The sequence below is a fragment of the Eretmochelys imbricata genome, chromosome 10 (assembly GCF_965152235.1).
Source record: "Eretmochelys imbricata isolate rEreImb1 chromosome 10, rEreImb1.hap1, whole genome shotgun sequence".
Taxonomy (NCBI): Eukaryota; Metazoa; Chordata; order Testudines; family Cheloniidae; genus Eretmochelys; species Eretmochelys imbricata.
The window spans coordinates 35,850,340-35,877,787 of record NC_135581.1 but is presented as its reverse complement, the minus strand read 5'-3'; the positions used below and the strand labels follow the sequence as shown (position 1 = coordinate 35,877,787).

The 27,448-nt window shown below is 45.5% G+C and overlaps 1 protein-coding gene across 1 annotated transcript in view; it reads right to left on the bottom strand.

Annotated features, from left to right (window-relative positions):
• Nucleotides 1-26,512, bottom strand: part of RAB40C (RAB40C, member RAS oncogene family) — a 65,409-nt gene extending 38,897 nt beyond the window's left edge. The window contains exons 1-2 of the mRNA XM_077828564.1: nucleotides 26,404-26,512; nucleotides 24,285-24,657 (exon numbers count right to left, since the gene is read on the bottom strand). Of these exons, the coding sequence (XP_077684690.1) occupies nucleotides 24,285-24,438 (154 nt within the window). The 5' untranslated portion in view covers nucleotides 24,439-24,657; nucleotides 26,404-26,512. The remainder of the gene's footprint in view (nucleotides 1-24,284; nucleotides 24,658-26,403) is intronic.
• Nucleotides 26,513-27,448: the final 936 nt, after the last annotated feature.

Here is a 27,448-nt window from a genome sequence, read left to right as displayed (position 1 = left end):
GATCCACAGTTCAAGTGTGCAGGGTTATGCTTTTCTTTTTGTCCCATTGATTTTGCAACTGAGAGATGAGTCAGGACACAGTATTTTCATGTTCATCTGCCACTAGATGCCACTGTCGCACAGAAAGTTTTGGCAATGCAACAACCTACTGCTCAGCCATGCCAACGGGTCTAGAGGAGGGCTGATCTTAATTGGTCAGCTTCTAAAGAAAGTTTGAAATTGATTTCGGAGAGAGTTAAACTGTGGTTACAGAGTTTCCCCCCCTTTGAACGTACAGTCTATCAGTAGCACACTACAGCTCATTTTGAAATAGGTGTCTCATAGGTTAGCCAGAACTAGTTTTGATTCCATGCCGAACATATCTACTAACAAGCCCCATACTTGCTACTATTGTGGCATATGCAATATCTATGAAACAGTCCGATAGCTGTGGCTGCTAGGTAGCCTTTTCCTACCCTCAGGGTGCACAATACCAAGAAAAATATATTCTGATGTAAGGCTTATGTCTTTTTATTGGTTGAGGATAAGATCACTTAATATCTTGTTGGAAATATTTTGGACATGTTGCAATGGATGAAGCCTGAAAAACCAGTGTGAGCTGTTGTCTCTAGGCCAGAGTGCATGCTAGCTCTTCTGCTATCTTTCTAAGTCAACTACAGCCCGTTAGACACTTGAAATTTTGTAAGTAACTAAAACTATTTGGCATAAGATGCTGTAACTGAACGTGAAAGACCACCATATCAGACACATTCCTCCTATGGTTGCCAGGCATCTGGTTTTCGACCGGAATGTCTGGTCGAAAAGGGACCCTGGTGGTTCTGGTGAGCACTGCTGACTGGGCCGTTAAAAGTCCAGTTGGTGGTACAGCGGGGCTAAGGCAGGTTGCCTGCCTGCCCCGGCTCCACATGGGTCCCAGAAGCAGCCGGCATGTCCCTGTGGCCCCTAAGCGCAGAGGTGATCAGGGAAGCTTTGTGCACTGGCTCTGCCCCAAGCGCCAGCTCCGCAACTCCCATTGTCCGGGAACTGCAGCCAATAGGAGCTGCACGGGTGGTGCCTGCTGGCACAGGCAGCTCACACCATACACTGCACAGAGCTGCCTAGCCGCCCCAGTGCCTAGGAGCTGGACATGTCAGCTGCTTCTGGGAGCCACGTGGAGCCAGGAAGCCTGCCTTAGCCCTGCTGCACCGCCGACCGGGAGCCATCTAAGTAAGCACTGCCCGACTGCAGCCCGCACCCTGAACCCCCTCCTGCACCAATGCCCTGCCCCAGCCCTGAGCCCGCTCCTGCGGTCCAAACCCCTTGGCTCCAGGCCAGAGCCCCCTCCCGCATCCTGAACCCCTCATTTCTGGACCCACCCCAGAGCCTACCCGCTCCCTCACCCCACCCCCCTGCCCCAGCCGGAGCCCTCACCCCCTCCCACACCCCAGCCCCGTGAAAGTGACTGAGGGAGTGGGGATGGAATGGGGGGGGGGGTGGGGAGGAGGGGACTCAGAGAAGGGGCAGGGCAGGGCAAGGCAAAGGTGTTCAGTTCTGTGCAATTAGAAAGTTGGCAACCCTAATTCCTCCCCTTTGACTAGTAAATTTTGAATCCCTGATGCACTTTTAGGTGGACCAGGGATTACCAGTATTATGGAAGCTTTCAGACCCTGCTCCTAAAGGATTCCAAACCCATGTGATTTCTTTTGGTTTGTCTGTGATAAGAACAGCCATTAGCTATAAGGAAAGTTAAAGCCAGCATTTTTCATGGGAAAATGCAGCCACCTTCAGGAGAGCGGGATCAGTCATACATTGCAGGAGTCTCTGACCAACATACCAAAACTGAACACAGGACCCTTGATGGTAAAAGGGACATCAACTTCTGAAGAATTACACTTCCAGAATAAAATTGTGTACCTGCCAGTGTTAACTTCAAGACTTAAAATGCCATGCATTTGGCAACACTTAATAAGCATCTCTGGTTTTGATTGCCAGTTACATCTCCACAGCTGTGCATGCTAATGGACGAGCTCATCTATGTACTTTTACCAGGCCCTTCAAGAGAGTTTGGTTTGGCTTGCTGCTGCAGCCAACAGGCCGCAGGCACGTATGTGCACAGAGCAGGATGGTGGTGGTGGAGACAGAGAGGGTGATGCTCCCGGGCCCATCCTCTCTCCCTTGTTCAAAATATCCTTAAATAGATCAGTAGGGAAGCGTGCGTGCACGCACACCTGTCCCTTAAAAAAGAAAAATCAACTCCAGCCAGAATACTGAATAGGTGCACTATCAAATCAGATTCTTTTACTCAGTTAAAAAATATTTTAGTTGATGGTCCCTGTAAATACTCGCTGCTCTCAGCCCAGTATTTGCTCAGAAGAACAGAAGGTCTTGTTTTTGTTTTTAAAACTTTGGATGCTTTAAAAGGTGAACTGCAAACGTTTTTTGTTGTTGTTGAATTGAAGTTGCGCCTTTTACTGGTTCTCATGACAGGGACCTGGCAAGGATCCTCTTCCCTTTAAAAGAAATCAGATTAAACTTTTAGGACTGAAAAGGTTTTTGTCCAAGTCTATGGCCAGAGCAGTAGAAATGAGTGCATGCCCTTTTTCTCCTTTGCACATCATACGGGAAGCCCTATTCACAATGGAAAAAGAATGACCCTATATCCCTGTTTAAAGATGACTGTTACTAGCACCATGATAGTGCTTTTTTTGGATCAATGTGAACAGATTGTTCTTCCCTCCCTCAAGGGCTGTGCTAAGCCAGCCCCTAAAGGCTAATAGCCCTAGGTAATACTTCCCGCTTATATCTACACAGCATGTTTACAGAGGAGGGCAAATATAATTTTGCCGATGGGGAAACATGCACAGAGGTAAAGTGACTTAGACAAGCTCAGAGTAAACATAATCCCCAACCAGTCCCTTGTCGCCAACCCCACAATTTGCCCGCCTGGTTTTGACCTGCCCCATCGCCAATGGTCCCTGTTGAGCAGGTTTTGGACCAGGCAAGGTCTCCGTGCAGCCAACCAGTATCGCTGGGGCTTTCGTGACAGCCCTTTGGGCAGTTGTGGTGCAGTACAGGCGATGACGCACAGTGTCGATGAATGCCTGACGACTAGGGTCCGCGGTGGCCTAGAAGAACTGCATCACGCCACTGAAGATGCCATCGCTTAGCTAGACGATGAACAGTGGTCTCCATGCTTTATCTACAGGACCACACTGCCTATAAGCAGTCTACAAAACACTGTAATAAACAGTTCTAGCACAGTTGTTTGAATGCTGCCATAGCCTGAAATTTCTTTGAGCAAAATGGAAAAAGCTTTATAGCTTATCTATCCATAAGCCTGGGCCTGGAGAGACTCTTAGCCATTGTGATGTTCTGGACCAAAGAAAATAATCCCCAAAACCCCACCCCAAAGACACAAACCAACCCTCCTTGTATTGGGTTATTTATAGCTTTAACATATGCTTGCTTTCTTCCCAGAAATTCTTAAGTCATTTGTTGCTGGGGAATGTATATTTGTTGCATGAATTGTACGTTGATCTGAAATGCTTTGTTACATATGTTCACTTACATGCTTTTTACCACTCAGGGGCTGGTGAATCTGGTCTTCATAGTAGTTTAATTTAATAAAATTTTTGCACTAGCAAAAAAGCCAAAACCAAAACATCTCCGCTAAAATTCATTAAAAATAAAAAGCCTAGCTCTTACATATCAATTTTCAACAGTAGATTTCAAAATGTTATACAAAGACACAATCTGCAAAATAAGAATTGTTCAACTTCATAAATAACCTATTATTCATTTTGGCTCAGTTAGAAATCAAGAAGGAGAAAAAAGTTAATTGGCTCATTTGACTTTATCCTATATAGATCAACATTTTAAAGCTTCATTGTTCTACCCTCCTTAGAAGAGCAAAGGACGACCCCTTTTAGTGCATCAGTAAGCAGATGGGAAATAAGGTAAGCTAAGTAGAATTCTGTAACCTAGTCTCGCTCATATGGCTCTCTAGAACTAGCAGATTGCTGTTTAAACAGCAGACATAATTAGAGCAGAAGGTGCACGACTCCAGGACTCTAGAGACAGCTACTGGAATGGATTTGGACTCTCAGCTGGCAAATCCTAATGAACAACATGTGGCAAGCCCACTGAGCCTCTGGAGAAGGAATCAGATGCACTAGGATGTATTATCCTTGCCTCACAATCCATCTAGTAGTCTCAGTCACAAGAGGAAACAAGAGATGCTGTGACAGTGCTCTGCTGCAAAAGGAGGAAGAGACACTGGGTAAGAAGAATATAGATATCCTGGGAGCCAAGGTCAGTTATTAGAGACAAGGTGGGTGAGGTAATATCTTTTATTGGACCAACTTCTGTTGGGGAGAGCTCTTTGAGAAGTTGGTCCAATAAAAGATATTACCTCACCCACCTTGTCTCTCTGAACTTTGCTTAGACAGGATAGTTATGTTATTAATATTTACAATGCCAATGAGCTACTATACTGCAGGTCAGAGTATGGGGAAATTCTCAGGAAGGTATGAAAATAAAAGTGACTGTGGGTCCTTGGTACAGACCATTAGCACTGGAAGAAGAATGGTTACTGGAGAGTTTGGTCCAGAAATCCTTAGTTATGTTTTATTTCCTCTGTTTTGTTTTAAACCTACTCAGATACCCAACCATGTTAACATACAATCAAACATGTAAAGAGCTAAATGACACAGAACTTTGGGATTCCATATTTTCTGGATCACAAAGGATAAGCGATCCTGGATCTATTTCTTTCTTACAAGGAAGAACTGATTCAGAGTCGCATGGAAAATTGCTACCAGTGACCACAAGCTATCTGAATTCATCACTACAAGGAATATATTCACAGAATACATCTGTATAAGGGTAAACTCTTTGAGGTACACACCATACAATGAAACAAATGGGAAAGTCTCTGAACTTCTAGTCAATGGAATTGTGATCAGTAAGGACAGGTGTATAATCAGTAAGCCTTGACAGTTCTCCCATTACCATCACCGGACCTGAACAACAGAATTAGAGGTTAAAAGGAACATTATATAGATTTGATAGTGTTACAAAAATTTCTTTATGGAGTCAAAACTTGCAGTACAACTGTAAAAAAGTAGCGATGTATCAAGTTGGGGGAAGTGCTAAGTGGGGCACAAACAGGGATTTGAGTTAGATCTCTACTGAAGTTTTCATGAATATCTGAAATGTTACTAAAATTCACATCCTTAACTGGGAGATACTGTCAGTCTCAGGGAGGACACATACAAGAGGGCAGCTAGGGAAATATGAACAGAAAGTAGATGAGTCACATTTTTGGAAGAGATACTTTCCATGTCTCGTGGCTTGCAATTTCAAAGATTCTATGGGAGAGAAAAACCTAATTTCTAGCCCTAGAGTCCAAAAAACAAGGAAGAACAACAGCGAGCATGTTAGACGTGGGACAGCAAGAAAGAAGCCAATGCAATTTTGGGCCCCATTGGAATGTCATGAAGCAGGGAGTTAAGACAGAGTTTCCTAAACTGTGGACAACTGGTAATCCATGGGAAACTGGCTGGCCACATGGTAAAAAAATCTCCTGGTTTCCAATACAGATAGAGCACACCTGGGAGATTATAGAAGGGACACTTTAGTGCACTAAAGCAGCCACACATATACTTTCTTGATGTAACTTTTCCCTGTAAGTAGTTTTTGTAGTTGTCACAAATGTTATGATTTGACAGTGAACAGGAAAAGCGGCAGGCCATTTGATTGCAAATGGGAGTGGAAGCAGCCATAAGACCAGATGACACTATATGGTCCATGAAAGGGTTTGACAAATCCTGCTTCTACCACATATGGCTCTGGAGCAAGAGCATTTGGAATACTGCATTCAGTTCTATGTACTACATTACCAAAAAGGCTGACAAATTTAAGGGAATTCAGAAAAGAACAAAAAAGTCAGGAGACGGGGCTGATGAATGAGACTAGATTAGAAGAGCTAATGATACACACTTTGGTTCCTGGTCAATTTGGGAGTTGGAGGAGTGAGGAAGAAGAGATTGACATTGAACTCCAACTATTTGAATCATGTAAACATTGAGAAGAGGAAAATGAGGTGATCCAATGGGAATTAACTAGGAATAATTGGATGAAATTAAGAAACATGAATTTAGGTTAGGAAGTTTTTACAGCTATCCAACAGTGAAATTGATTAGACTGTACTTAAGGTCAGGAGTGGAAGACCAGTCTCTTGAGACATTTAAACAATGGACTGGAGAATATATTAGTAAGTGTACAGGAGGGAACAATTTTACATTTTCAGAGAGTTACAACCTAGATCTTTTCCTTCAGATTTCTGAAAATATTGTCACTGATTGGGAATAAATCACTTGAGCAAGGAATCTGTGTGCAGCTCAAGCAATTGATGGAATGAACAAAAGGCATATTTGCTCGCATTTGAGAGGTGTACTATGCCTCGGCAGAATCCTTCGGGAAATGTATGTTTACTGTATGCACTAGATTCAAGCAGCTGAAAATTCCCTCCCCTCCTTTCCCACAGGAGTACTTATTAAAAAACAAACACTTCATCTAAACTAGCTCCTCCTGCATATCTAAAAGGCTACAGCACTGTAGCAGTCACTTGTTCTCAGTTTTAAATTTCTGCTTTAATGTAGGCTATATTTAACTATTTTCTGTCCAATGCAAATTATAGAGCAACCAGGGATAAACTCTCCACAAATTCATCTCTGCCTTTTATTCAGATTCCAAGAACTAGAGGTTACAAAGTATTAGCCTTAGAATTACTGTGTGGTGCTTGGAGGCTACCTTGTTTTGTATTGTCGTGCCAGTGTCAAGCAGAGCATAATCAAGATGAGGATCAGAAAAGGAAGGCTGTGTGATTCTCTCTCGATGAGCTGTGAAAGAGGTGACCTTTGAGAAAGCAAGTTTCAGAGTAGCAGCCGTGTTAGTCTGTATCCGCAAAAAGAAAAGGAGTACTTGTGGCACAAATACATTTGTTAATCTCTAAGGTGCTACATATCCTCCTTTTCTTTTTTGAGAAAGCAACTGATTTTTCAATATAGAGCATGTTGAGTGTTTCTTGCAGGTGCAGCACCATTGTGAAGGTCTGTTAACAGAATGTATCAAATGCAGGAGATGCCTTCTGTTCAGAGCTTGCAATGTTAGGAATGTTCAGTCAAGCAAGCTGGCAATCTGGTAGGTAAATATTCCAAAGTGCTTTACAATCTATTGCTTTTCAGATGTTAAGGACAGAGTTTCACTAGTGTGTGTAAGAGCAGCAAGGTTATTTGAAGGTCAGACTTGTAGCAAAGGTGATGTTCTGGATGGGCTTTCATAAAGCCAACGACTTTGCCTTATTAACAAACTGATGGTATCTTCACTCCAAGCCAGTCTTGTTCATAGGCCTTGCAACTGAGTGACAAGTTCCAAAAGCAAATTTAAATACTTGATCCTCAATAGGAGCACTTTACTGGCTGCTCAGGACTAATTCATATTAAGTAGTCTGGTCACAGACTTCTCTAATTCATAGCTGATGGCAGAGGGACAGAGTGGATATAATAGGTGACATTTACACACCTGGGTTCAGAAGGCTCTTTCTAACATGAAAGGGTAATTTAATTCGCAGCTTACAGAATTTGAGTGAGTTTTATATGTAATGCCGTAAAATGGCTCTGTTTAGGGACACAGAAAATGCTATAGTGGATCAGACCAATGGGCTGTCTAGTCCAGTACCCTACAAGCGGCCAATATTAGACATGTCAGAGAGAAGAGCAAGAAACCCAAAAAGGAATATTCGCACACAAGGAAAGGTGTTACTTCATCTCTCCACTTAACTAGCTTATGCTCTGAAGCATGAGTGTTTATATCCCTTATTTTTAATTCTCATGCAACAGCAGAGGTTCTCATTATCCACAAAGTGTCTAACCCATTATGTGGAACTGTGCTGAAATATTGGACTATCTTATGGCTGTCAGTTCCACCAGCTAATTATGCTTTTCACACAGTGGCAGACTCCTTATGCCACATGTTGACCCATGTTCTGGATGACAGAGCAAAATTCAGAGACTGTTCATCCAAAACTTTAAGTTAGGTGAGTGACCTTCAGCAGTAGTCCCTCCCCCTGCTGTTCCCCCTCCCCTGCAGCTACGCCATGAGGGCAGCACTCTGGGTGGGGGAGCTGCGTGCTCCTGCCAGGGAGAGTGGCAGCGTGTCTAGCTCTGGCCAGATGGCACGGCTGCCAGACATGCTGCTCTGATCGGCCTTGTAAGGGAGCCGGGGGGCGGTTGGATGGGGCGGAGGTCCTGGCGGTGGTAGCGGGGGGGTTGGATAAGCATGGGAGTCCTGGGGGGCCTGTTAAGGGGTGGAGGTGTGGATAGGGTTCAGGGGATGGGGAACAGGGGGGTTGGATAAGCATGGGGCCCCAGGGGGCCTGTCAGGGGGTGGGGCCTTGGGGGGCGGTTAGGGGCGGGAGGTCCCAAGAGAGGGCAGTTAAGGGACAAGGAGTGGGGGGGTTGGATGGGTTGGGGATTCTGAGGGGGGCAGTCAGGGGGCAGGAAGTGGTAGGGGGTGGATAGGGTCGGGGGCCAGGCTGTTTGGGGAGGCACAGCATTCCCTACGCGGTCCTCTATATATAGTTTTGCGACACCACTGTGGCCCTCGGGCCAAAAAGTTTGCCCATCCCTGTGGTAGCAATAATTCCAAACACCCAGGAACTGAGATGCTCAAAGCAGAGCTGGTCTACAAAAAGCCATAGACTGGCTGATCCCGAAGCAGCAGTCCTGGCCCCAGCTTCTCTATCATGTCCAGCATTAAAGATGCTCCAATAAGTATGTATTAAGTGGGGTGGGGAAGAAGAGGTGCAAGATTATACATGCAACAAAAATGAGAGCAATCAATCAGTATTTCACATGTCATCTATATGGAATGATCACATTCCCCACAAATCCTTTAATTTGATACTCTACAGCAGGCAGAAGCCACCTGGGAACCATTTTCCTGCATAATGACTGTATTCCACAAGGAAGTGGAAGCTGTAACAGAGGGCTGCTTTGAAAAGATGGCTGTTCCCCATGGTGTCAGAGAGGCATGCAGTGAACAACAGGAAGCGATGTCTGCTGTTATGGGGACTTTCTGCACTGGCAGCAGGAAAGATTCACTACCTTCTCCGCCAAAGGTCCACAGAGGCTTCAAAGTTCCTTGTAATTATTATTTCCTTGGCACTGTTTTAGGAAAGTCTTCCTTTGCACCACTACAGATAGACACACTGTGGTAGCATAGCCCTCAGGGACTATAAAATAAAGCATGAAGTCACATTCTAAAAATGGCCACTCATCTGCCGTTCTTCTGCATTTAAATTCTCACTCAGAGGAACAGTTTCAGTGTGCATTACCTGGCACACAATATGGCCCATTTTCCAGGTTTGTACATTTTCATCTGAGCTTTGTTTGCTTGTTTACAGATCTGTAGCCAGAAAGGTCCATGGTAAGATTCACTCTGAAGTAAAACAGATGCATTAGATCAAACAAAACAGAAGGTGAACCCTAAAAGATCAGGAAGATAGAGTTAATGCTCAAAATCCTGACTGATCTTCCACTCCTAACTGCTCCCTTCTTGTCTTCACAAGAAAGTGAGTGAAGGAGGGAGTTATCAGTCTTGGTTGTGAGACTGAGCTTTGAATGGTTTCTTGCTTGTTTGCATAAGTTAACAAAACATTAACAGTTTGTCATTCTATTTCTCTAACAAAACTGTCAGAGGAGTCCATATGGCCCTCCTCACTCTTGCACACTGACAATGAAGCTTACCTGCTATCAGTTTAAAAGGGTATTTTACACTATGGTATGCAATGGGTGCTAGTTATACATTCAGAACTTTCTATCGGCTATGAAAACAGCTGATGGGAATGGTATAGATGCCCCATCTGCAGACAGGATGCAGGTATTTAAGTTACTCCCTGATAATGGAGTAACAATGCTATTACTTAGAAAATATTGCATGGCATAAATGCACAGCAAAAGAAAATGCAGTTAACTTTGAGGAGCTACTTTCCAACTATAGATCATAAACTGTGAGTGACCCTAAGTCTTCCAGAAAAATGCATTACAAATAGATAAACGTGTTGAGTTAAAAAGGTGAAGCTTTATGTTAAAATAATGGATAAACACTGAAGACATCTGAACCTAGATTTACCAGTGGTAAGGAATTTCTCAGCTCGGAATTATAAGCCATGGAAAGATGGGGTTTCCAATGGATTTACAGAGTGACAGAAGCTTTATTACAGCCAGAATCATGTTCATATTCATCCAATTTGTGTACTCAAATATATTTAGTAGATATAGAAATACTCATCTTCACTGCCAAGTAACAGGGTTCTCCACAGGTCTGTCTTTTAAATGCAGTGTAGTTGTAGCCATGTCGGTCTCAGAATATTAGAGACACAAGGTGGGTGAGGTAATACCTGAAGAAGAGCTCTGTGTGGCTCAAAAAACTTGCCTCTCTGACCAAAACAAGTTGGTCCAATAAAAGATATTACCTCTCCCACCTTGTGTCTTTTAAACAGGTTAACAACCACAACCAGTCAACTCAGGCCTGTGCTTTCTATGGTCAAAATAAATACAACCAAGGTTATATTTTCTTTTTAAAAGATACAGTAAAGTTCCCAGGTAGGATAATATCAGAATAATCCCGGATAGCGCATGAAGTGCTAGGACTGAAATAGCAGTCAGATTAGAAGGAGTGGAAACTATTTACTGATAATGTCACTACACTGGAAACAGTTCATGAAGCCTCTTTAATTTGATAGCAGCAAGGGAAGGTCTCAGTCTACACCAAGCATTCTGGAAGAACCACAGTGACTATGACAATTATGCTCTCTTACCGTGCAGCATGTTGGTTTCGGTCTCTTGCCTGGTCTATCCTGTAGCCATTTGCTCTAAAGCCTGTGGCACTTCCTGCTTACCAGAACATCAAATGCAAGATCTATTCTTGCTGCAGGTCATGATGGGCTGCAGCTGCAAGGAGCTTTGAGTCTTAATTCTTCACTCTTAAATTCTTTTGTTACTACAGGTGCCCATTAGGAATTACGACTCTTCCTCTTTTGAGTCTAGGAATTTATCCCTAGAAGTGGTCAAGTGGCAACATACCCATGTTTTGGAAGGATCTGCAGAAGCCTCATATTAGCTGCCTCCAACTAAAGTATGAATGGCTTGGACTGCAATGCAGAAAGTGGGCTTGGGTCTGGGAAACTGGGGCACCCATAACAAACTGACAAGAGGCTTAGCATCAGGGGCATCAGAAGATCCTGGAAATGAGGGATAGCAACTTACTTGCTGAATTGGAGTTACTACAGTTATGAAAGATTTTAAACAAAACATGCTCTGAACTCTCCCCGTCTGTATCCAACAATTTTTTTCATCTTCCTCTTAAAAATCTAAACTCTGGGGGCATGGACTGTCTTTGTTTTATGAGAGTACAGCACCGAGCACAATGGAGTTGTGGCTCATGGCAGGGGTTCCCAGGTACTGTACAATACAAATAAGTATTGCAAATTGGGTTTTGTACATGGACAGCAGCAGAATGCATGTTCTGACACACCAGGTAAAGAGTCCAGATTTGTAGAATTCCTCATTCTTTAGTTTCTCTCTCTGCAATCCAGCGGAGAGAACTTAAGCAGCTACAGTTTCCATTCACAGTAGAACTTTGTTCAAGGCCTCATTTAAAGATGGCAACTGCATCTGAAAATTGTGTTCTGAGCCAGAAGCAAATCTGTTCCTAAAGCTCCAAACAATTTCAGTGAACACCCAGGAAGCCAGAGAAACAGTTAAGACTCATTCTAGAATTGGGAATGGTTAGTGGATTTGGTCTTTAAAAAAAAAAAAAAAAAGACTGATTTTATGCACAGAAGCAACACACAGGTTTTTTTCAGGATTTACAGTTCAGTTCGCCATAAAATTATACAGCTGCATTTGGTAACAGACTGAGTGAAATCAGAAAGCATCATAACAATCTGCATTGTTAGATTACAATACAGATGCAATTATAGATCTGTTCTTAGACAAATATTCAGTATAGTCAAAATAATTTCGGGGAACACAAATATTGGTGTTTTGGGGAAAAGCTATGTTCCAAAGCCTGAAACTTTAGAGATAAAGTTTGTGTTTCTTAAAAAAACAAAAAACAACAAAACAACCTGAATGCTGGACAGCATGTAGTACTTTGGAAGTGTGGAGCACAGGCACCATGCAGAATTCATAGATGTACGCTTCAAAACCTGTGTATGGCATCAATGCCTAGTTTGGGCAACGCAGCTGATGCAAGTTTCCTGGGGAATTTCAGGTAAATTGGTTAGGTCTGGAAAAGTATCAAAAACATCAGGTTTACAATGGCGTAATCATAATTATGGAGAGACCAGTGTGTTCATAATGAATACAGGAAGAGATTGGGACCCTTACTCTTGGCTGCAGTTTTCCTTATAGCACCCTCTAGTGGCTCCCACAGTTGGAGGACTGTGACCTCTACATTTGGCTTACGGGAACAGGGGTGTGAATGCAGAAGTTTCACACATCAGTTTGCATTTCCAATTGCTGACATAGGCTACAACACTGCATACACCACTTCAAGGTATTTGACCCCCCCAACTTGCTCTAAAATTAGAGGTACACTCCTTTGTATTCTCCTTTATGAATTCTGCAGTGTTCCAGCAATATTGCTTCATATCTGAATAGGAGAGACTTGGTTTCCAAGCAAGCTACTCTCAAGCAGAGACTACACAGTTAATTAAGACCTCCATGAGCCCTCCTTTTGATCTATAGTCAGGGCACAGCTCTGGCCTGTGAAGAGTTCAGTTCAGTTTTCTTTGGTTAAAAGAAAGAATAAAAGTGCAAGGTCTCTTTAGGGATGCAGTAGTGTCAAGGAAGAGAAAGAATGGAGAGAATTAAGATGCATGGGGGCAGGCAAAGAGAAAAAGAGCCACTCATACTTGCAATCATAGAAGTACTTCCCTAACTACTTCCCTCATTTGAGAGGCTAAACATTTGTTTGGCTGTAAGTCTAGATGATTCCAGTGTTTTAAGTTTTAAAGGAACATTGTATATTTTAAAATTGTACTATGAGTTTTTAACCTAACGTTAAAAGCAACACCTAAGAGGACAGAGGCTATGGCTTCACTGCCAAAAAAGGTGTGTTTTTACAGTAAGATAATTAACATGTAAGCTATCTCACTGTAAAATCCTTGTGGAAACAAGGCTCTAATTTTTACCATGATGAAGCTATGCGAGCTCATCTGCATATGGGAGTGCTGACCTCACCCAGCTACATCACTGTAAAAACTACCTGCGCATTGTTTCCACTGGACTTTCCAGCAAGGTAACTAATGCATATTAGTTCTCTCTAAAAAAAACCCACCTCTTTTTGGCAGTGGAAACAGTCTAAGATGAAACAAACTTGAAAGAGAGGAAACAAAGTGCATTGCTGTTAAATAAGTCTTTGTATTTAGTCAGTTTCCCCAAGCTCCTTGGGATGCAGACTGCATATCGCTGTTTGTTCTAGACTCTTGACTAAAGGGGTCCTGATGCCAACTGGAGTCTCTGGACTCTTCTGTAAATCAAAACCTTTGTAGCTTCTCCTGTGTGTCGATCTCAAACAGCAGAAGGGAGAAAAAAATAAAATCAACATTTTAAAAGACAGTAAAGTGGGATTGTAAAACCGCAAGTGCTGGGAGGTGATTCAAGGGCTAGTGTTAGGGTGACCAGATAGCAAATGTGAAAAATCGGGACAGGGGGTGGTTGGTAATAGGTGCCTATATAAGAAAAAGCCCCAAATATCGGGACTCTCTCTATAAAATCAGGACATCTGGTCACTCTAGCTAGTGTAGAACCTGGAAGTATTTAACTCTTAAACTAGATTCAATTGAAGTCCCTTTAGGAATACACAGAAGTCTGAAGGGTTTGACAGAGTAACTAAGCATGAACCCAGAATTGCATTGCTGCTTTCCATTTAAACATTGTCACTTGTTTAATGTATCTTTTTCAATTCTTATTTTAGTGTGCCTCCCTCCCTAAAATGGCCCAACAGCAAATATATTGTGTCAATCTTAACAAAATCCTATCACAATAAATACCAGGTCTTATGTTGAGATGACCACCACATCACATAGTATGGATGACAAACAAATCACTTCATGATACATCTTAATGCGAACATCAGCTCCCAACATTGTAAAAAGGGTACAAGTTTAATGTCAAAATAGATCAAAATATTAGACATGGCAATAGATGCCTGTTCAGAAGTGTAAACGAAGAAATAAAGGATCTTTAAGAATCACGTATGTTTTAGCATTATATTTTAATACCTTAATTAATGGGGGGGATGATATCTGCAAAAAAGAAAAGCCTCCCACAAAACAGAACTTCGCCCCAAATGCAATCACCAGACTTCAGGCACAGACCACCATTCTCTAAGGAAATTCCTTTTAGTGTATGGGGTTTCAGGTGCCCCCCGACACACGCCAGAATATTTATAGGAAGGGAAGGGACACCAGTTCCAACGCTTTCCAAGTTAGACAGCTTCTTCCTACTCACCCAAAGCCTGGAATAGGCTAGAAGCCCAGGTGACGTAATGCTGCTGCTAAGAAAACAGATAACATACAGAAAGTTTCTGAGAAATAAGTCTGGAGGGCAGTGGAAGGTAGAAGAGAAAGAGAGAGGCACAGACTGACTTATCAGGGGAAGGAAATGCAGAAGTGAGCTGAAGGGAAGTCTGAGAGCCACACTTATTGCTACCCACAAATGTATTTCAAACTTTCTGCATGGCTACTGCAAGTACCATTACAGATGCAACAGGAAGATGCCTTCCCCCTCCCTCTGCAAAGAGTAGAACTTGAGGAAAGAGTGTCGGGAATTGCTTGGTAACAGAAGCTGACTGAGAAGGAAGACAAAGATTTTCCATAGCAAAGTGCATGTAACTTTTGTATTGAGCTTGCAGCCCTTCCACAAAGAACTGGGCAATGCTGTGTCAAGACAAAGGTTTAGCTTTTTCATCAAACAAGCACTGCTTGGTTAATAGGGATGTAGTAAGAGCAAGATAGCAAAAAACAAAACACAAAAGAACACCACTTTTCCTTTTAATTATTAAATATACACCTCTAACTTCAGCTATATAAGCTATAAATCCATAGTGATATGATGTAGGGGTCTTAATCACAGATAAACAGACATATAAAAGGAGGTGAGTTATAATCTGTGATTCATTGTATTAGCATTTCCAAGCATCCATAGAGCACTTCCCCCATCCACTGCATTATAAATCTGTTCCATAACTCTAAAACCTACCTCCAACCAGTCCCTTCCAAAGAGGTAACCTCAGCCCAGTCCTATAATGTGCAGAGCACCCTCAAAAATCCTCAATGAGAGTTGAAGACGTTCAGGATCTTAGAAGATGTTCAGCACCTTGCATGGTTACACTCCTAATAACTTAAGTGGGAACAGGATTGCCTATAACCTCTGTTTAGAATTAGCCCCACCCAACTCACATCAAGCAGAAAATAGATCTTACAAGGAGTGCAAAATCTGAGGAACGTTTGCTCACACAAAAGAACTAAAAAAAGGAGACAAGGAAAAACTAGAGGTGCTGGAAATGGTTGGATTCAATGCTCGCTCTGATTAGATTAGAGCTCTGTTCCCCTACTGTAGTGGAGATAAACATTTCCTTGAAGGGAACAGGAGTGAGTGCTATCAGCTCAGCTATCAGGAAGGGATTACTGTAACAATCGCTCTCCACTTGTCCTGTACTTCAAGTGATTGCAAGAGAAGGAGATTCCTAGAAGCATGGCCAATGCAGCCGCACGAAGAGTTCCCTGCCTATTAAATCTGCAGCCACTGGCCTGTTAGTGGGCCAGCCCAAACTGACAGCTGATGTCTATATCGATATGGAAAATACTGTTCTGTCAAGACACCATGAAACACATCCAACCGCATTCAGCCAGGAAAAAAAGATGGGGAAGCAGCAGAGAACAGGTGTCAAGACAGCTGTTCCTTCCCACTTCCCCGACATGCTGCTGATGGGTCCTTGATGCATCACTGCAATATCGTAAAGAAAAATCCACTTGGGTCCAGATTTCCAAAGGTACTTAGTTGCCCAAATTCCACTGAAAAAATCAATCAGAATTAGGCACCTAAATACCTTTTAAAAATCTGGGCCTTGGACGTACAAGTCTGCCCAAGCAATGCAACAGCATCTACGCCTAGAGAACTGGTGCTGGTCAGAGAAGAGGGCACTATATCTTGACTGCCCCATTCCAAGATTTTAGTAAACACTGGGTGTAAGTCAGACAGATGCTTCCTGTGCACCCCAAAAGAAAAAAAGGAGACAAAGGCCTTCTTCTGAAAGAGTTAGCAGTCCACGCAGAAATCTTAAACAATTTAACTTGTCTGCTAATATTTCTCAAGTCAAACAGTGGCAGAGCAGCACTTCCACTCACTGTAGGACTCTGCTCCAGGAAGACCTCATGGGAGTGGGGTGGGGGGGCAACACATACAATGGGAGGAGAAGGATGCTGCCTCTCTCTCGTGGATCTCAGAAGCTTGGCAGGAATAGGCGTGTGGAGAAGAGGATGAAGCTCTTCGGTCCTTACTGTAAGGAGACAATCTTTCCCTCCTTTCCACTCCTGCATGCACTGATTGCAAGAAGGATATGTCTTTTGGCTAGGGACCTATAGGATAACTTGAGGATTGCTACATAAACCATCAAAATATGCAGCTAATGCACTGAGTGATGACAAGGTGGAAGGATACTGGGGTACTGTAGGTTAGATTATGTTTGTTTAGAGGATATTTTAAAGGAGGATTTGAAGCAGAGGGTGATAGCCCATACGACTTAGTAAAGAGGGTAGTTCCAAGAGTAGGGAATTACATGGAGACGGGTCAGAGAAGGGGACAAAGGGAGCACTGAGGGATAGCTCAGTGGTTTGAGCATTGGCCTGTTAAACCCAGGGTTGAGAGTTCAATCCTTGAGGGGGCCATTTAGGGTTCTGGGGCAGAAATTGTGGATTGGACTAGATGACCTCCTGAGGTCCCTTCCAACCCTGATATTCTGCGATTCTATGTGACTTGGGCAGAAGACAAGATCTGCTCTGGAGAACAACCTGAATGGATTACTGCTGATTAAATGAGAGGAAACTTTAATTGAAGAACGTATGGGGTTAAAGATAGTGTGGTGGAATCTGCAGGTATTGGGGGAAACCTCATATCACAGTGAAGTGCCCTACCCCCTCCTGGGGATTCACCAGCACATCCATCTATTCTCCATAGCAACAGTTCTCAACCAGGGGTCCAGGGCCCCCTGGGGGGCCACAAGCAGGTTTCAGTGGATCTGCCAAGCAGAGCCCATGTTAGACTCATTGGGGCCCACAGCAGAAAGCCAAAGCCCTACTGCATGGGACTGAAGCCCAGGGCCCCAAGCCCCACCACTCAGGATTGAAGCCAAAGCCTGAGTTGCTCTGCCTGCCACCCCGTAAGGCCAGCCCTGGCTTCCATATGCAGAAAAAGAGTCGTTATGGCACAGCTGGGCCGTGGAGTTTTTAATAGCATTGGGGGGGAGAAGAGGCTCAGAAAGAAAAAGAACCCCTGCTCTACAGCATTACTACTTGCCTGCCCTCTTACCCAGAGAAAGCACATTAGAGTAACACTGACCTAGATTCTTGCACCTAGTGAAGTCAAAGTTCCAGCCAGTAGCATCCGTGTCCACCCTGTGCTGAGTTTTATTATTTCTGTAATTGGCAAGTCCGCCGCTATATCCTGCTTCTCTTCGTACCCTGAAGTCCAGGGAGTCCTGGCCAGCAGCGTACAGAGTTGTATAGAACTATGACCAGACCCTACATTGGATACCTCAAAAAGAGTGGAGAACATAGCATGAAATGGAAACAGGGAAATCTCATTTTAAGTCCCCTTAACTTGTTTAGCTGAGTTTTACTAGAAAATTACTGAAACTGGAAAGCCCGCAGAGAGAAGGAAAGAGAAGAGGGGTATCAAAAATAGCACACCCCCTAAGCTCAATTAAATCTCTCTTTTTTATTAAGTCTAATCATTTAGGACTGAACAGTTTCTCAGAGCAATGGAGCCCGTGAACAACTATATTGTGGAAGGTCAGAATCTGACTCTAGTTTATTTTAGTTTTTTCCACATACCCCTACCTTTGGCCATTTTATAACGAAGACCCTGCTGGAAAGCTCACTACAGCCCTCTGAATAAACGTGAGATGCCATATGGGGTTCTAGAGCACGTAGAAACGGTGCTTCTCTCTGTACTGTAAGGGTTATTATATCTAGCAGACACCTCTTTCCCGAAACCTGCTCAAACTGATGCTCAACACTCTGATCCAGTAGGAAAAGAAAGCTTCTTATCCCATTCCAGTCCAAACCCATCTGTGTAGGAAAGGATAAGTCAGGTACAGAGTAGAACAGGTTCCCTATGGGGGCTAGCAGCAGGGACAAGAAGGACCCTTTTCCACGGGAGCGTGCAAAATGTTTTGAAGCACGTGCCCACCAGGAAAGCATGCTGCAGGCAGGTCCTCACCAGTGTTAAGACAAACTATTTCCTGTGGATGCTGATCACCTGCTCACATGGCAGCACTGTCACTTGTGCACACTATCAAGTAATCCAAAGAGAAATTAACAAGACTCATCTGGTTGTGACACAGCACATAACAGATCAGTCTTCTCAGCCAAAGGAACAGGCTGGACAAGATTATTTAAGTGCAAGCACATGAGCAGCTTGAATTTCAGTAAGAGGTTTGATTTGTGACACAGCATTATCTAAATGACATGCATTCCTGCAAGGAACAAGCATCTTCCCAGCTGAACAGATCTGCCTTTCACACCCTGGCTCAGGGCTATACACACACACTGCATCCACTTGCCCAGACGCCTGACAGCTCTGAACAGCCAAGAAATGCAATCGGGGCATTTCTGCTGTGCTTTAGTACTCCTGGCTACTGCAACATTTGTGGGGAGGACAAGGACAAGACAACTATGTGATTCGAGTAATGCAAACAACTTAATTAGTTTTAAGAGGGGGCTGGACAAATTTATAAATGCACTGTATGACAAGTTGCTTGTGATGATAGGGGCAGGACTCAACAGCCATGGGACTCATTTCCAGTTAGTTTTATGTTCCTAAACCAGTGGTCCTCAAACTGTGGGGCATGCCACCTTAGGGAGGCACGGAGGAACGTTCAGTGGGGTGTACAGCAGGGCCCAGGGCAGCCCCCATGGGGAGCAGGAAGGGAATGCCATCCAGCCCAGCTCTGGCCCTGGCCCAGCTTTGTCCTCATTCCCTTTCCACCCCCAGACCAGCTTTGCCTTTAGCCCCAGCTCTTCCCCCATCTTCAGCCCTGCCTTCAGCCCGAGCTCCTCTGCTGAGCCAACTGTGCAGGAATGGAGGGGGACGTGAACAGATTCCATTACTGGTAAGGGGGATACAACAGGAAAAGTTTGGGCTCCACTGTCCTAAATACTCTGCCTCAGGGTGGCAGCCAGTCATCTGCAGGGGTCAGGAAGGGATCTTCCCCCACCAATGTCTTCTAGGTTTTTGTTTAATCTCTTGACTCAGAAGCATCAGGGATGATCATAGCAGAAGATGGGACATTGGACAGTGAGGGTCAGGACTCAGAGAATATGCTCAGCACCACCTCAATCTGTCAGGATCTAACTGATCACCATATGTGGTGTCAGGAAGGAATTTGCCCTCAGGTCAGACTGGCAGGGACGATGGCCTTCCTCTGCAGCGTGTGGGTATGGGTCGCTTGCCAGGATCATCTGGGTATATCTCACTTATTCATTTCCCTGCCACTATAGGGGCTTCAGGCATTGGTGCACCCCGGTTCCTCCTGTTCTCTTCCTGTGGTACAGAACAGTCTAGTCTCCTGTGGGCTGTAATACTTTGGTCTCATTGTGGCTGTTGGCTTTCATGTGCGGCAACTGGGATCCTGTGCTATACAGGAGGTCAGACTAGATGATCTCATGGCCCCTTCTGACCTCAAACTCTATGAACTGACAGATGTTCAGGGCACACATCGGTCACGCAGGACAAGGCACACGGCTTTGCTTTTAGTCTAGCTAGTCTATCTCCAACACAGGCTGCTAAGCAGGGCTCAGAGTGCAGGTGCCATGCTAGCCTCTCTCTGCCCAAGGTAGCAGGAGCAGAAGGCACAGAGGAAAAAGCATGTGTAGCCTCGAGGGAAAGGGTAGGCTTTGTACCCCTCTTCGCAGGTCCCTCTAGCTGAAAGGAAACAGGTAGGCTCCCAGGGCGTCCTGCTTCTGCAATAGGAGGAAGGCAGCCTGTAATCGTGGGGTGGGGTGGGGTATAAATCAGGGAGAACAGGAGGAAAGACCACACACTCCCTCCATACCTCCCAGCATTTCAAGTGGCTAAAGTGGGACTGCCCACAGGGGGTGAGAGACCCGGGGAGAGGGTGGAACAGAGTTGCGGAGTAAGCCCACCTTGCACTGGCAACTCCTGTCCTGTGAGGCTAGCTGGGCTCAGTTTCCCACTCCATAACCTCACCCTAGGGGGTCAGGCGAAACTGGAGTGGCACTGTGTCCCCACGCACCAGGTCGCAAAGCCAGAGGCAGGGAGTTGAGCCGAGCCAGCCCCTCAGGACAGGAGCCACTTCAACTGGGATAATGAGTTGGGGGGGGGGGGTAGGGTGTAAAAACAGTTCAGCCCCTTGAAACCTGGGACTGTTTAGACGTATGCCCTCCCCAGTCTGCATTGGGCTTTCTTTGCCCAAACATTCCAGGGAGGTAATTGCTTCAGAACCTTTGTATCCAAACGGCCCATCCTGGAAGGAAAGCCTTTCAGTTTGGACCAGACCAAGCAGCCTGTCAGAATGCAGTCCACACCCACAGAAGAGGAGCTCTATGAACTCATCCTCACTTAAAGGATTTCCTTTCTGAAATCAGCCCTCGTGACAGACGCCAGTAAATACACCCAAGGAGCAGGCCAGGGCCCTAGGAATGTAACTGCCCCACAGGAAGCAGGGGGTGCTGCAAACATCAGGGACACCATCAGCCTTTACATTCTTGGTGGCTGACGTCAATTATTAACTGAAGATGAACGGCATAGGGAACACCAGGGGAAGCTTCCACATCACCGTGCCTCAGCCCTGATCTCAAGCTGCCACCTTCTAGGCCGGCAAGGCTGTTCAGTAGCCCTGGCTCCTGCAGTCGTAGACTGCTCAAGGGTGTGTGTCAGTGCCAATGCACAGCAGTAACCTGCCATGGGGCCACCTGTCCAGAGCTAGAGTCAGATCCACCAATTCATTTCACAGAGGCCAGCCTCCAGAGTTTAACAACTATGTCACTGGATACATGCTTCCAGGAAGGATGCAGTCCATTCTACATATCAAAGGCCCTTTAGCTGCTGCACATAAGCAGGAATTGCAGCTTCTGAGGTTCTCTCTCTCTTATGGTCTGCATAGTCAACTGCAATGAAAGCAGACTCTGCCCCCCCCCCGCTCAGCTGGGCCCCATGTCAAGTCACTCCTATAGACTGCCAAGAACTCTCCTGGTGCAGGCCTTTGCTCAAGTCAGATAGGGTAAGGGCAAGGACAAACCAAAGCTCAGCTGCATAGAAGGCCCTGGTCCTAGGCCACAAAAAGGAATGATCAGCTCTAGAATTTTTTTTTTTTTTTTTTTTTAAGTTCTAAAAGTTTCTCTCTCAATATTTGAGTGTCTTCCCCACCTTCCTCCCCACAGGTTTTCCCATCCCACCTCAGAGTCCTGCATCATGGTAGCCATCCTTGGCAAAGGATGTGGAACTGCCTGTTGCTCCTTGCTCAGGAACAGTAGCCACCAGGAAGGCCACTCCCCACCAGAGGTTAAGCACATGGGCACTGCAGAACTCCCCACAGGACCCAGCCGGGGCTAGGAGAAATGAGTTGTTGCGCTAACCACAAGGCCAGCCCATCAAAGCTTATTCCTTTTTCTCAGATAATGGTAAGTTCTGTTTTCTGGACAATTAAAATGAGAAACGGATGGCACAATATGAACATCTGCTTATAGGAAAAAGAGCATGTGTACAGAAATTGCTAGGTTTTACACAAGAGCCTCTGCATAATGTTTCAGTTTGGTGGGTTTTGGACAGTATTAGAAATGTGTCTCGAGTTTATGACAGATGGTTTGAGGGGCTGGTAATGGAATATGCAGTGTTTCACCTGCAGATCATTGGTTTGAATCTGGACCAGTACTGGCCAAACTGGATTGCTCTTCAGGGGGCATATATGGAGTATTTAGTGATCTCAGCCAAGTTCTCAGTGGACAAGCACTAACACCACAAACATACAAAATTAACCTTAGCTGCCAGTTTCAGGAGAGAAGCCCTGAACGCATATGGAAGCTTAACTTCCTTTACAGCTAGAGATGGTCCCTGCCTGGTCACAGTTGAGGCATGTTGGCAGGGTTTTGTGGGTGCACCCTAGCTGCTATGGAGCCAGAGGAATTTGATTGCCAGGACTGTTAAGATTGTTTAGGAGTGAAATTCACTCAAATTGCAAGGCTATCCAATCCTATTAGTCACAGGGTATGTAATTTACCAAGATGAACCATTAAGCAGTGTAAATACCAAAAATGCAATAGCATTGAGTAAGACTCAAAATATGACAGTAAAATTAGCTTCATAATAATGGGTTCAAGAGCACACAGAAAGCAGCCATGGGAAATTTTAAAGCTATTAGAGGTATTTTGAGTTTTCTTTAAATAAAGAGAGTTGTAGTATTTTCTGGGGTACGCAGTTCAGAGTGCAGGAGGCACAGCCCATATTGATAGATTCCCGATATATTGGTTTCTTTCATACATTTACTGTAATGGTTATAATGTAAAAATCAGGCCAAGTTACTAAGTCACTAGTTCTTTTCCTACATTACTGGCTTCCAACTGATTTGAATTGCCTTATCAAATAAAAGATTTTTAATTACATTTTTCAGACCTTAGAAGCACCTGTTGAAATTATTCCTGCTGTATTTTTCATTTGTTTCTTGTCAGTCAACATTAGGTGCAAAGTACACCAGTTCTCGATGACACAGCACTCTCACTTAAAGCTGGGTGTGGAGCCCTTTTTGCAGGTACCTAGTACCTCACAGAAGCAACCCTTAATATACGAATGCTAGCGCTCATGTCAAGTCTTGTCTACAGCCTCTTAATTTGCTACTATAAGTCTAGATCTCACAGCTATCCTGCCCTCTCCAAGCCATCTATCTGCTGCACAGGTTTTGCATGTATTCGTACAGCAACTCTTATAAAGACTATGCATAAACTGTCAGGAGTCAAGCTGTACTGCTCCTCCAAATTCTGAATTCAATCTGTCTCACCCCAAATGTTAACAAGCACCTGATTCTCTCAGACTCCTGTCTGCAGATTAAACTGCAAGTGCCAACTACTACAGCCCCCAGGCTGGTCCTGGAGAAGATACAGAGTTCCGGGATCTGAATTAGATTGCTTCTGTCAAGGCTTGGAGCCACTATTTTCACTGAAAATGGCGAGAACTATGACAGATTGCAAGTCACCACAGGACCTACACCCTGCCAGGCAGCATTACATTATACCTACTGCGAGGGGATGCAGGAGAGAGAGCAGCACCACTCCTTGGCTCTTAATTATAGTCTTGTGACACTATAGTTAATGGTCTGTCAGGATTTCCATTATAAACCTTGATTTTGCAGGAGGTAGAGAGAGTAAACTTAGGCTCCTGAGTGCCCAAGTAGCAACTCACCAAAAGCTTTAGATATGAGCTAATCTCATAGTTCTTTTGGTACAAGTGCCTGAGTACTAACTGTGAGTATAGTTCAGTGCCTGTACTAACCCTCCAACAATGCCCCAAAATAAAACTTTTTTTTTTATTAAAAGGATGTACAAGAAGTGCCATGTTTGTGAACAGTCCTTCTTGCACATCTAACGAATGTGTCAGATAACAGGACACATGTTTCTGATCATTTCTCCATTATGACACTGGGAGGCAGATTTTTATGATTTTAAGGAACAAAGTCACAACACCTTTGCATTAGCACCAAAGAAAGTCCCATGAAGCTGAACTGATAAGCCACCAAGCCAAACTGTAGCAAAGTACAACGCAAAACATGAGACACATCCATTGAGCATCATGTACTGTACAATTCCTTTCCTCAATAAGTCAATTTGTAAGAAAAACTCAACAACAATTAGAAAAAAAGGTTTATCAATAGCTTCTTTATAATTATGGCTGCCGTTTTACCGGGTACAGCATCCTCCCACCACCCCCTTCCAAAATCCTTACCATTGCTATAGGCGTAAGGGGATTCAGATGCTCCATCTTGAAGGCTCTCCAGGATTTCTCCTTTCCCAACATCACTGTCTCCTACCAACAGGAACTTGAGCAGATAATCATAGCTCTTCACAGGGCTTCCCTGGGTTCCCATTCTCCCTCTCATTAGTGAAGAGGCACAATCCGCATACTAAACATGTAGCCAGACTGAAAAGAGCACTAATGCCAGCTTCCTCACTTTTAGAGAGGCTTTTAGGAGCACAGGTTTTTGTCTCCCCCTTCAAAGGGGGGCAGGAAGGCTAAGGAAGAATGAGTCAACCTCAGAATGAACCTTTCATCCTTTCCACCTTATGTCTGGTCTTCTGTACCAAGATATGCTGGGAGCCTGAAAGAAAAGAAAAGGAGGGTCCTCATTTCTTTGCTTGCCTTTAGCACCTTTTCAATATCCAGACACAAATTATGGTTAAATTCTCAAAGCTGCCAACAAAGAACCCACACTTTTTTTTTTTTTTTTGGAAAGGCAGCTAATTTAGAATGCCAGGTTCTAGCATAAAGGTTGTTTTCCCTTCAGACTGCTACAGCCCTTTGGGACAAGGTGCAATTATTGGTAAAAATGCTCACACAAGAAGCTAATACTGCTCAAAGCCTCTGAGTCAGAGGTTTACCTATTCTGAAAAGGCATAAATCCTCTGATACAAACAAAACAGTCAGGCATGTGGGGAGCAAGTGTGGCCGCTCCCTAGCGTGGAAAGAAACCATTCCTGGACCACTGGGGCTAAGCTTCACCAGAAAAATAAAACGGCAATTTGCATAGGTAGAAATAGACAAGCAGATGGCTAACTTCTTAAGCTTTTCCCATCTCTCCCCCACCCCCTCCATACTACCTCCTTCTCCAGCCTACACCCACCTTTAGAAAACCTGCTGTGGTTGTTTTTAAATGCTGAGGGAAATCAGATCTGTTAAGATTTAACTGCCCAGATCAATCAAGTGGCTAATTTAAATTCATGCCCATCTCCCAGCAGCTGTGCTATCCTCACCTCATTGTTCTCTTCCCTCCCACAATTAAAGGTGCCTAATCCCCCACTCCAAAACAGAGGGTCCCCTCTACACACATCAATCTGAGCCAGGAGACCGGAGGCCAGGCACTCAGGAAGCTGAAATGAAGTGGCAGAGTTTTCACAACTCCCCTTCAGGTAGATGTGACGGGGGCACAGCCATACCTGGGACAAAAATGAGGACACCAAAAGACAAGCCCCAAGGGGAGTCAGCCACTGCAGACACCAGCTGAGGGTGCCAGGCCCAGCTAGCGCAGTGGGGCTGAGGATGCCAGGGACAGCTCAGTTGGGGGCAATGCCAGGCCCCACAGAGATGGGTGGAGACGAGGGGCACCCAGCCCCTGGGGTAGCAAGACACAGGGTGAAAACGATATTTGGCATGCAGCCCCCAAGGACAGAGGGATGGGGAGTGCCAACCCCAGGGGATGGGGGAATGGAGGAAAGTATAACAAGAGGGGTGCTCCCAGGGCTTGGGAGGGGGGTCTTTACTCTGGAGCAGGGAGCCAGGCCCAGTGGTGCCAGGCCCTAGGGCGGAGAGGGTCTGGGCAAGCTGGGGATTGGGGTGCCAGGCCTGAGACTGATCTAGACAGGATGGGAGGGTCCTGGGGACCAGGCCTCAGGGCAGCGGGAGGGGGAGCTGATGGGGGCATGGCCGGATGCCGTTGTGGGGCCGCTGGGTGCCAGGTCCCAGGGCTGGCTGGAAAGGGGGTGGTCAGTGAGGCAATGCCAGGCCCGAGATCAGGCTGGGCTGGGGGGACAGGACCTAGACAGAGGAGACGTCCGAGGAGGTAGCGGAGGGCCAAGCCCAACGGGGAGGGGCAAAAGGAGGTGGGGGGCGCGAGTCCGGGGAGGGGGAGGTGGGGGGCAGTTCCGGGCCGGCAGGAGGGGTACAGGAAGGCGGGGGGCAGGCCCCGAGGGTACGGGCGGAGGAGGGGTAGAGGGAGGTGGGGGGCAGGCCCCGGGAAGTCGGGGGAGGGGAAGGCGCCGAGGGGTACAGGGAGAGGCTGGGGGCAAGCCGTGCTGGAGGGTCCCCACCCCGAGCCGACATGGGCCAGGGGGTTCCCGCCGAGACTCACCGTCCAGCCGGGCCCACCGCGCTGACACGAGCCGGGGGAGGCGGCTGTTAGCTCCAACACAAGCTCCGCCAGCCCCGGCGCTCCTCCTCACCGCCGCTTCGCAGCGCCCGCCCACTGCCTCAAGCCCATAGGCCAACGCCCCGCCAATCAACAGCACACCCGCCCTATCCGCGCCCCTTCCCAAACTTCCCCGCCCTCTTCCGGCATCATCCTCTCAGGAACCAGAGGACACTACCTCATTTGCAGGAAATTGAGCCCATCGAGAGCGTAGGGCATGACTACAGACCCCGGCATGCAACGCAGCACCCTGCTCCAGGTCATAGGGTCGGGCTGAGCGCAGCATGCGGGGATTTGTAGTTTCAGCTGAGCCATCAAACAGGATTAATAGCTGTGTACCACTGTGGGTCCACACAGCTGCCTGCGGCCAGGGTGTCAGCTATGCTGGGCTGCAAGGCTGCCGCCGCGCAGGGCGAGTCGCCGCCACCGCAGTGCGACAGGGGTGCCTTCAAGCCGGGAAAGGGAAGTTTTATGAACCTCATTTTACAGATGGAGAAGGAAGGCTCTGAGACTGCAAAGCTGCCCACAGGCCGGGCTGGGAGCCGTACGGCTCTGCACGTGACTGGGAACCAGTGCTGTGCAGCCGTGAGACTCAGATGTGTTTGTCCCCAGTGGAAAATTTCAGGAGATGGCAAATTTCCATCACTGAAGTCTGAATTCTAAGCCCAGTCCATCTGGCTTGAAAAGCATCATAAAGCAAATGTTTGTAAATTCACAAAAAGAGGGGAATAGTGAATCTCCCTCTGGAAGCTGGGAAGTTAAAATCTGGGGATGATTTAGGAGCCCACCAGAAACCAACTCTCAGGCCTGGTCTACACTACTGGGTAGATTGAATTTAGCTGCGTTAGGTCGATTTAAAAATGACTGCGTCCACACAACCAACCCTATTCCGTTGACCTAAAGGGCTCTTAAAATTGACTTCTGTACTCCTCCCCAACGAGGGGAGTAGCGCTAAAATCAACCTTGTTGGGTTGAATTTGGGGTAGTG